Genomic DNA, 11,544 nt, shown 5'->3' on the forward strand with positions numbered 1-11,544 from the left:
GCAAAGACCAGTTGACCACTTTCAATAGAAGAGATACAAACAGTCATATTTCACAGTTAGTTTTTAATTTAACAATTTCATGTCTCTGAATTAGAATCAAAAGCCCAGTAGACATTTTGCTGGACATAGGAAGACTTCTACAGAGGTCAAAGATTTTTCCAATCATCCCTTTAAGAGAAATAACGTGAATCTTGAGCATCAGCGCTGAAATCAAACAACAGAAATAAAATCATTGAAAACTGAGACAAGAATCATATTTTGCCTCTCAATAGTTATCTCTTTGTAATACTCTAATAAAAACAGATGAATATTAATTGCTTTATTCTATCAAAAAGAGCTTGTATAAAAATAAGCAGGTTCCTCTTCAGCTGCTCCCTATTGTATTTTTATTTAAGATTACCATGCCTTTTACAATAAAAACATTAGATATATCTAAAACCTCTTTTCTGGGTTTCTTTCTGAAGGGCTCAGGTGGGCAAAAATCAAGCTTGAACAATCCATGAAAAAATCTCCAGTAGAAATGACTGAACTGTTTGTTTTTGTGATGCAGCATAGTCATGTCTTTTTTTAAACCACTGAAATTTAGTGAGTAGGTGCAGAGGCGTCACACATCAGTTAATAAAACCTTCCCAGAAGGCAATGAGCATAATAATATTTAGGACAGGGTAAAGAACTTTTAAATTATTAGCCAAAAAAACATCCCAATATTTTTTGACAACCCCCATTAAAAAGCAATATTAAACCAAGGAAGAGTCAAGCATGCCATCAGAATCAAATATTAGGACCTGTTAGTCATTGTGACCAAAATAACAACCATTTTATGGTTCTTATTCTTCTTTCCCTGTTGTAGTTTTCTCCATATGTTTTATTCTTCTCTTATTACTTGTAGTTTTGTCTGTAAATCAACATATTTGTTACGAATGGATATGACAGCTGTGTTTTATTGAGGTAATGGATAAATCTTAAAGAAAGCATTTTTTGTTACATAACAGTAACAGGATGATGAATGATATATGATTAAGAGAAGTGATCTTGACGCAAGCGTCACTTTTTATGCTTTCTATGGCCAAAAATTGTCTCGAAAACAAATATTTCTTATTGTACAAACCACTGTCCCTTAAATTATCTCTTGATTTGGTTTCACCTTCCAATTAAACAGGATTCTGCTCTTATTAATGCTATTGTTTTTAGAACAATTTAACCTTACTTTGATATTTTATCTCAGTAATCAAAAGTATATAAGTAAAATAAAAATGTGGCATCATTAACCTCATCCTATGCATTTAATGTGTTATCTCTATATCCAAAATTATATGTAGTATATCTTCTTGTTCATTGTTTAGTAGAAGAATTATTAGGCTAAATGAAATTAATTAAGAAAAATGTACTTTAATGTTATTGCTTTCAGTCTGACTATTTTCCACTTTAAGTGATCCTATAAGCTTATTGCTTTTAAAGAGCACAAAAAAATAAAGCAAGTCAGTTATGTAGACTATTTCTTTGTTGTAACAATGCTTCTTGGCAATAAATCATATACAGTTGGAAAGCCTGTTTGTTTATCTTTTAAACTGCGCAACATTTGTAAGGAACATGCATTTGCAGGATGAGCTAAGTATGTGGGTTGGTGCATTAAAAATTTGCCGGATCTTCTCTGCCAGTGCCAAACAGCTTATTCTGCCATTGCCTCTTGTTTGGTGGGATGAAGGACAGAAGTCTGAAGACATGAGATATTCTGGCAATTTAACAGTTAATTTGTTTAACAAACAGTAGTGTGTGGAAGAACCATGCAGCCACAACAGCCTGGCGCCTCCTCCTCATGCACAGCATTTGTCTCAAGTCAGCCAGTATTGTTGTTGTTGGTCACTCTGGCACAAACAGCACGCCCAAGCTAATCCCACGGATGTTCAGGTTATAGTAGGCTGTAGGCTGAACTATTACATATGAGTATCAATATTTAACTGTTACACTGATTATCATTAGTTTATATCAGGGCTATCCATACTGTGACTCAAGGGCCACCTGTAGCTCTTCAATAAATTTAATATATGTGATAAATTTAAGTTTATTTCTATTTGATTTGTGAACATTTTATTCCCTTACATAAACAGGACACTCTATGATATTAATGTTTAAAGGTAAAAAATGGAATTAAAAAAAAATTCCCAGAAAAAACACAATTTTGGAAAATACATAATTAAATTTGGCAAATATAAAATGGATTTCATAGGGTTTGGTTCCAGACTGTGGAGATGTGAGATTGCCACTCGTTGCAGAATATCTCAATATCTCTCTGCACTGACATTGCCTCCAGTGATGACAATCAGACAACTGATTAATCAATAGCAACCACTAACTAAGCTGTTTGGCATTGGTAGAGAAGGGTTGGCAAATTTTTCATGGACCCAATCCAAATACTCAGCTCTGCTGCTCATCCCACAAATGCATGTTCCTTACAAATGTGGCACAGTTTAAAGGAATATCAACAGGCTTTCCAACTGAATAAGGTTTACTGCCAGGAAGCATTGTTACAACAAAGAAATAAACTACCAGACAATTTTCCTTACTTGTTGTGCTAAGTTTTTATTTATTTATCTGTACAGTGAAATTTTTGTTTGAAGCAATGAAAATTAAACAGAGGAGGAGAGATCTGTTTACTTCTGTTCACCTGTTGCTTGTATGCAGTATATCTTTTACAGCAATTACAGCAAAGACATGTCAGGTCTCTTGCACATTTATCTTACATTTCAAAGGGTTCACTTAACATATACTAATTAGATATTATTTCATCCTGCCTTTAGGTTTAGATTCAGGTTAAATACAAGCTAGAAAAACTTTGAAACAAAAGTGACTCTGCTTGTTAAATCCTGTTAAATCTTCTCAAAGTTGGCCACAACATCTGGTTATTCTAACTTTATTAGCTAATGCAGAGTGCTGTTGATGCAATTACCCTATGATAATACTTGCTCTTTAGCATTTAGAATAAATAGGTTTGCTGCAACCAAAGCATAGAAAGTTAGTACTTGTGTTTATTTATATCAGACTGTTTTACAAGCCCTGGGTACAGATGATAATGGCATTTCTGTCCCAGTGCTAGTCACAATATGCATAGATTTATTTTCAAGAAGGACAAAAATATGTGAAGTTTGATGATTTTATGCCAGATTGTTGCACTTCAAATTCCCTTAAAGCAGGTGTGTCCAAATTTTTTCCACTGAGGGCCACATGCAGAAAATTAAAAGGCTGGCGTGGCCATTTTTATATGCCTCCCCTTCATGACTCTGTAGTCAGTCTAATTCAGGTAAAGATGTGCTTAGTGATAAGACGCTTAAATGACTAGCTGACAAGTAAAGTAGTTAGTCATTCCGAGATTTTAGGGAGGCCAGTCAGATTTCATGGCAGCCTTGGTTGGCTCTAGCTATCATTGGCTCCATCCTGGTCAGAATGAGAATGACACCCCATGTACCAGAGAATTAATAGTGTTGTCTCAGTTTAAATCATGAAAAGCGCATCAATAAATTGTCCCGTCAAAATGTTTGTTTACAGAATTAGTACAGTTGCTCTGCCAAGTGCTAAAAATAAGATATACACTAATCCAAATAAATTTTTACCGTCTTCACAAAGTATCATTTTTTCTGTGTTTTCTTATTGACAGGCGAGTATAGAAGGTAATACAAAACTATATTCGTCTGTCAGTAGTACTGTCAAAAGTTCTGATAGAATATAAAGTCAAGCACAAGCTTCATGTTCTAATGTGGGCTATTTTTTATTTATGTTTTAGAATTTGCTCCAGGCCGATTAAAAATGAGCCAAGTGCCACATTTGGCCCCTGGGCCATTGTTTGGACACCTCTGCCTTAAAGAGTAGAACAACACTGGTCAATGACTACCAACATACAGGTTTTAGTTTTGCCCTATTTAATTGATAATTATGTAAGTAAAGGTTCATTTTAAGGTGCATTTCTGTGTGAGATTACAAGTTGCTTCTTTGGGTAATTGATCAGATAAATAAAACCCTGGTTATTGCTATCAGTATCTTGCAAAAATACATTTTGTGATTCAGTGCTATGATAAAACAAGCTGGCTGTCCACTAATTGTGCTTTAGTTTCTTTGAACCTAACAATTTAGAAGTACTTGTTCATGAAATGATATGTGTAGGCAACTGAAGGCATATAATTACTGTATGTCAGTGGATTGTGTTTTTTTTATATCAGGAAGGTTAAAAAGTAAGCTTTAAGAGATAATAAATAGTATTTCTTTATCAAAATTAACAACTCTCCAACAAAATCTTTTATATTTCTTTAGTGCAATGCATTTTGCTTGCTCTCTTCAAAATAAAAGGCTAGGTTTACACCCATGCTGAAATGAAGGGTTAAAATACGTTGTTCTCAGTGGCTCATGGTCAGATGTTTATCATGGCTCATTGCATCTGAATGCTGCAGTGCACGAATTTTCACTGTGTCACTGAACGCCTGTCCAGCAAATTACAGCAATGTGAGTAGAGCTTAAGAGAGGCCTTGTAACACTATTATTTGTGCCCAAGAACAAGTTGAAGTACAATTACTATTTTCCAGAGGTGATTTTTGAAAGTGATACTGCACACAAAACATAACTTACCTAAGCAATTTATTTACACTTTAGATTTGACCTAAAGATTCTCTCATTGTTATTATTTTTGATGCTCTTTCATTGAACACTCTCAACTTAAAATGACCGTGTGAAAAAAAGATTCAAGTTTCCATAAGGAAGAAGGTCTCTCTGGCCTTCTCCTTGATTGTACACATTCTTTATCAATCTTGTCTTAGCTGTGAACTCGTATCTTTATCCCCTCCAGTCTTTTTCTGTTCTTATTGTCAAGTCTTTCACAGTTGTCAATTATCCTATGGCACTTTGCATTGTTCTGCATTTTTATCCTTAGATTTAGTCATTGGAGGTGACCCTGGGTCAATGAATAGAGGTCATATTTCCGACTCTCTACGGTAGGACCTTTGATCCAGCGACCTTGTTGCCTGTAGGCGTTCAAACTCATGCCGACTGTTCCGGTCCGGACTCAGGTTTGCCAGTGCTCTTCCTCCACTGCCAACATCCCCCTCCTCATCCTCACGGTTTAGGAAGGCCAGCTCATTTTCATAACAGAAGGAGTTTGAGCTGGGGACTAGAAACTTGTTTTCCACCATGTCCTTGGCACTGCAGCGAGGGGTGGACGGCACCTCATAGGTTTTGTGAAAGTGAGAGTAATCCACCTTGTACAAATTCTTCTCCTCGAACAACACCGGCTCAAAACGGTGTCCCCAAAGGATCTCAGAGGCCAGGTAAGAGCTGCGAGCCTGTGTGGTCATGGCAGTCGCTTCTACCATCCCCTCCAAGATGACGACAATCTCAAAGTCTGCTGTTTCCAAGTCCTGTTTGCCGATCCCAAACAGGGGGCTCTCCTCATCTATCTCATGGAGAATAGTGATGGGTGAAACCAAAAAAATCCTGTCTAGGCCTTTATCAAAGCCCACATTAATGTCTATTTGGTCTAGGGGAATATATTCACCTTCGTCAGTGATCCGAGGTTTGATGAGCTGTGCCCTGACATGGGCCTCTACAATGTGGCTCTTGCGTAGGTTCCCTACTCTCCACATGAGGCACAGCTTTCCATCTCTCATGGCAATGACTGCATTGTGGCTAAACAGCAGTGTTTGGGCTCGCTTCTTAGGCCTCGCCATCTTGGCCATAATGGCTCCAATCATGAAGCAGTCAATTATGCAACCCACAATGGACTGAAAGACCACCATGAAGACAGCCACTGGGCACTCCTCAGTCACACAGCGGTAGCCATAACCGATAGTAGACTGTGTTTCAATGGAAAATAGGAAGGCAGCCACAAATCCATTCACCTGCAGGACACATGGAGTGAAGTTATCATCTCCTGCTGGGTTATCTAGATCTCCGTGCAGCAAAGCAATGACCCAAAAGGCTAAACCGAAAGCAAGCCAGGAGACAACAAACACAAGAGTGAAGACTACCAGCATCCATCGCCAACGAATGTCAACACACGTGGTAAAGATGTCAGCCATGTAGCGTTGTGACTTCTCATCCATGTTGGCAAACTGCACGTTGCACTGGCCATTCTTTTTGACAAAACGATTGCGACATTTGCGGCGTGTGTGAATCTTGCCATTGCCAAAGCCATTCATGCCATGCATGGTAGTGAGGCGGAGGCCCTCTTCCTCGGATGACACAATGCTGTATCGGTTGATCCTTCCCACACTCATGCTAACGGCGGGGCCTCCAGCTGCAGGGTTAGAGCAGAAGGCCAGGCCTGGTGTTCCAGTGTGCGATTGAGGCCCCTCACAGCTTGATCATTGGTTGAGCTGCATTTGAATGAGTCATAGATTGGGAGCTGGGTGGGAGCCTTGTGCTTTAATCCAATCCCTGTAGAGAGTGTCAGGAAAAAAACAATGTTAGCCTCTTTGGTGACATAATGGTTAAATCATAACATACCTGAGTTTCAAACATCACCAGATAACAAACCATAAAAGCCTTGGTAAAAAAAAAAAAAAGTTGTTACATAAGAAACACTCCAACATTCGTTTTGCTACTGGCTTTAAAAGAAGGCCACAGATATTTATAGACAGAACAGTGGATGAGCTGTCTGTTAGAACCCAAATGACCAATTCACCATTATCACTAACAGTTCTTAAGCTTGTTATTTGAGTAAGTCATTTTTTAAGCTAGGATATACAAGCTGTAGAAGTAATAGATTCACTTTATTTTAATCGCTTTATTTATTTTTGATGTGTATTTTTTCCCCAGAGTTTTAGTTTGTGCCATTGAAAAGAATATTTATCATGTTACTTCATAAGTTCTACTGTTGTTGTGAACTCAAAAGAGGTACAATCAATGTATTTATAGTCAGAAATCCATCTTCTGCTAAGATTGTCTGCTGGTAGATGTAATTTGGATAATGCCTCTAATATAAAATATTAGCGACTGTAGTATGCAACAAGTATTCAAGCACTGAAAATACTCTATCCTGTCTCATTTCCCAGTTTGAGGATTTCACTGTATCTTTTTTTAAACAAGTCTTGATAATACAATTTTCTTCAGTTAATTTCACACCCCTGCTCATCACCATCTTTGCCTTTTTCAGACATCACGACTCTAAATCCAATTGGCCCTCACTGAAGGGTCCTCATGTCTTTTGATGTCAGCTGGGTAACTAAAGAGCTGGCCTCGCAGTAGAGCCACTTCTGTCACATGGCATGTCCTGTGCTCCTCTCTTTCAAATAAAAAATGACTGTAGAGACAAAACAAGTCATCTACTAACAGATGTTCATTATTATGTGATTATTTTAGCAACAACTCATCTTGATTGGTGGAAGGGAATAGGCTGTCATATTTTAGGGTGGTTTCACATTGAGAACCCAGGCCTAGATCTGAGTACACTTGACCTCAAAGTCTGGCTGATTTGATCAGTGTGAACTTAAGTGTACTGGACTGCTTGAAGAGGTGGTCTCCGACATAATAGACATGAACTCAAGTGTGGACCTTGGGAGATGTGAACACAGCAATGCTTGAATACAGGGTAGTCATTGGCAAGTTAAGTTGTGAAGGCAATTCCCGTCTCCCCAGAAAATTGTCAGATCCACAAAGCATGGGCCTATGTCCTCCTTTGAGCTGCATGGCCGATGTGCAATTAGATAAAGGTTCATTGATGCCATCTGAAATAGATTAAAAACAGCAATATTGGCAGGATGGACTTCAAGCTGTGATCCATGTCCCATCTTTGTCACTAGTGGTTTAGTTTATCAGTTTATTTGACAGGGGCCATGCAAAACAAAACTGTAAAGCCAGAGTTAGCTATAAAGCTAATTTTCATCTGTGGTCCCTGGGCAGGAGATGTAAAAGAATATACAATACAAATGATAAAAACAAACATACCAACATTTAAAACAATACATACTCAACAACAGTCCATAAGTAAAAACAACAGATTTGAAATTACATTTCATTGTCTCTAAGGTACATGATTAATCCAGTCACAGTCGTGATGTCACATAAAAGGTTGCATTTATTGTTGTATTAAGTTGCACTTGAAAGGTTTATAAAATGCCAGCAGGAAGGCCTTTAAATTTAAAAAGTGCTACTGTTTTTTTTTAAAAAGGCAAAACTTATTTTGGTTAAAATATTGTCTAATTTTGAAAACAGTACAGTAAAACCTCAGGGTTTGTATTTTTTATGCCACTTGATATTTGTATGTTTTGAGTTGAGAAATACACACTTAAAAATGATCATTATTCTCTGCATTTTCCTTGATAACCAAGCAAGTAGGCACATGATTCTATTTATACTGTAATCACAATATCAAATCACAACATTATCCAGTATAACTGCACACATTATTACCAAATAGTTCAGCCATTCTTATATCTCTCCCCTATGGTTGTTACTTCTTCTTTCTTCTTCTTGGTGGATTTGCGAACCAACTGTGTGCATACACATACAGACAACTATTGTATTGTATTGTATTGTGCTGTGTTAATATGCAAGTGTGCTCATGCACAGAATGATGTTAATGTGAAATCAGATCAGCAGAGGGGAGGGGAGGAGGGCACAATTGTGCTTGGCATGGTACGAAACAATCATGACTTATATGAAAATGCCCATTGTCTTTCTGGTGATTAATAAGGCTGCCACATTTATATAGTAGATAGGCTGCAACATGGCGTGCAGTCATCACACAACATAGATATGCATCTACAATACTTTTTTAAATGTGAGAGACTTGTTTGTCTATATTGAAAGAATAGCCATTGTGTGTTCCATTTACTCCAAGGAGGATGGAGAGAGTTGTACTCTTTATTTGACCCCATCCTGTAAAGCTGTTACAGCAAATTTATAGCACCTTATGGCATTGCGTATGTGTAGGTTGTTGATTCCTCTCTTGAGGTGTGCCCTGTACTACTTATAAATTCTAATAACACACACTTTGAAATTTGGCTCACAGGGAGATAATACAAGAGTAGACATGTAGCACATCTGACACCAAAAGAGAAATTTTTCTGTCAGAACAGCTGTCAAATGGTGCTCCTGATCATAGAGTAGATAATCTGGGCATTACTTTGGGTGTTGAGCCTCAGGGTCAGGGAGAATTACCCATGGGAGCTGGACTGAGGGGGACCCTCTGGGTGCAGACAGCTTTTATCGCCTGGACACACTCAGTATGACTCTTCCCGTCTGACTTGCACCCTTAGGATTTGAGTATTCCCTCATGGGCACTCCCAAATCCTTTGTGTCCTTCTGTCTGCACATTCACAGACAGATAAACTCTGTCCTCAAACACGTGCTTTCGGCTGAAAGTTTTCCTCAGCCTCATTTATACGACCATATTAAATCAATTTTAATGTTTTGAAGTTTGAATTTAGCCAAGCCACATAAATTGCAGTTACAAACGTATGGTGCTGTGAAAAAGTATTTACCCCTTCCTGATTTCTTTCTTTTTTTTTTTTTTTTGCATATTTGTCACACTCAAATGTTTCAGATCATCCAAACAACTTTTGATTTTAGATTATGATATCTTGAGTAAATACAAAATGATGATTTCATTTCCTTCAGGAAACACTCTCACCACACACTTAACCATTTCATTGTAAAATGGATTTACAATTTTACTTAGCGGAGCCTCTGGTGCAAGCAGTATGCTTTGACTTTCCAGGGGGCACATGGCTAGAAACCCCCATATGCATAAGTACATTTATGACAACGCGTATTGAATACAACAAAATTTCATTCAAAAACAATGAATCCACAGTAGCATGTATCTGAATATGAGAGTCAACAAGCTTTATGCTATAAAGGAAGAGGCTGGGGTGGAGGAGGTTAAGCATTGCCAGCAACAACAGGGTGGTGCATCAGCATTAATGAAGCAGGGATTAGTGAGAAGTACACCATATCAATCAAATACACCCCTGTGTTGAGAGAAAGAGCTGTGATTGGCTGTGGGAGCTAGGAAGAGATAATTGGGATCAGCTGGCTGTCAGCTGATCATGGCTAGGTGTATGACTACCATGTCCTTCATGAACTAATGATGAGCTTCATTTATTAAGAGAAAAAAGCCACCCAAACCTGTCTGGCCCTTTGTGAAAAAGTAATTGCCCTCTAAACCTAATAACAGTTTGTGCTGTCCTTGGTGGCAACAACTGCAAGGGTTTGTAATAACTGGCAATAAATGTTCCACATCACTGTGGAGGAATTTTGGCCCACTCTTCTTTGCATAATTTTTTAAATTCAGCCACAATGGAAGTTTTCTGAGCATAAATGGCCTGTTAAAGATCCTGCCAGAGCATCTCAAAAGGGTTTAAGTCTGGACTTTGACTAGGCCACATCAAAACCTTTTTCTTAGACATTGTCCTGGTGCATAACGAGCATGTGCTTGAGCGTGAGGTCACAAGCTGAAGCAATAAAACAGCCCCAGACCATCAAATTACCACCACCATGTTCGACTGTTGGTAAGATGTTCTTTTCATAAATGCTGAGTTTGTTTTATGCCAGATTTAACTGAACACACACACCTTCCAAAAAATTCAGCTTTTTGTCTCTCAGTCCACAAAATATTTTCCCAAAAGTCTTGGGGTTCATCAAGATGTGTTTCTGGCAACTAACGAACCTTTTTGTTCTTTTTGGTCAGCCGTGGTTTCTGGCTTTGGAACTCTCCCATGGATGCCATTTTTACTTGTTCTCTTTCTTATTGCTGAATCACGATCACTGATCTTAAAAGAGTCCAGTGAGGCCTGCAGGTCTTTAGATTTTGTTCTTGGTTCTTTTGTGACCTCTTGGATGAGTCATCGATGCGCTCTTCAATGTAGTAAAAAATTCTGTTACACTATCAGAGATCCCTACATGCACATTCTTAAAACTTTTCCACGTGGGTCAAACACATAGTCCTATCAGGAACTGTATACACAGCAGCTCCTGTCAAGTTGATGCTCTAAAGGAGGAAATCTGATAGAATTCCTGATAAAGTGCTCATGAAAATGATGATATCATGATAAAGTGATTCTGCAATAAGTGATATATTGCAAAACAGCATATAAGAATATATTATGTTAAACTAAATAGTACAAAGTGTCCCAAAAAAAGGACAAATGCAAAATTAGTGTAATTGTTTTCTGTAGTTTGTTTCATTCTCTTACCACATTTGATCTCTTAACTTCTTTCACTGATGTCCAGTATTGTCTCTCTTATCCTGCTGCTAATTTCCTTCTTGGCTAATTGTTACATTTCTCTCATTCATGTTCCAAGTGCCACTATGAGGAGCTATGGCACAGTTAGTCAGAATTGCAGGGAAATCTGTTTAATGCCAGTATTTAAAACTGAATTATCAATATGTGGCACTAGTGGACAATCACTAAATTATCACTAAATTGGGATTACAGCCTTATTAATCACAGCCCTGTTGCCTACTTCTTATGGCATCTCCTCCTCGATGATAACACAGATAGCTGTAATGAGCCTGTTCGTCCTCTGTAGCTCTCCCATTGTAATGGCAGGTGGACTTGG

The 11,544-nt window shown here is 38.0% G+C and overlaps 1 protein-coding gene across 1 annotated transcript; it reads right to left on the reverse strand.

The window, feature by feature from the left end:
• Positions 1 to 4,955: 4,955 nt before the first annotated feature.
• On the reverse strand, positions 4,956 to 6,257 carry kcnj12a (potassium inwardly rectifying channel subfamily J member 12a). Its single transcript, XM_041815991.1, has one exon. It carries the CDS (start codon positions 6,255 to 6,257, stop codon positions 4,956 to 4,958), a length of 1,302 nt encoding a protein of 433 aa, XP_041671925.1.
• Between the last annotated feature and the right edge of the window lie 5,287 nt (positions 6,258 to 11,544).

The sequence above is a fragment of the Cheilinus undulatus genome, linkage group 20 (assembly GCF_018320785.1).
Source record: "Cheilinus undulatus linkage group 20, ASM1832078v1, whole genome shotgun sequence".
NCBI lineage: Eukaryota > Metazoa > Chordata > Actinopteri > Labriformes > Labridae > Cheilinus > Cheilinus undulatus.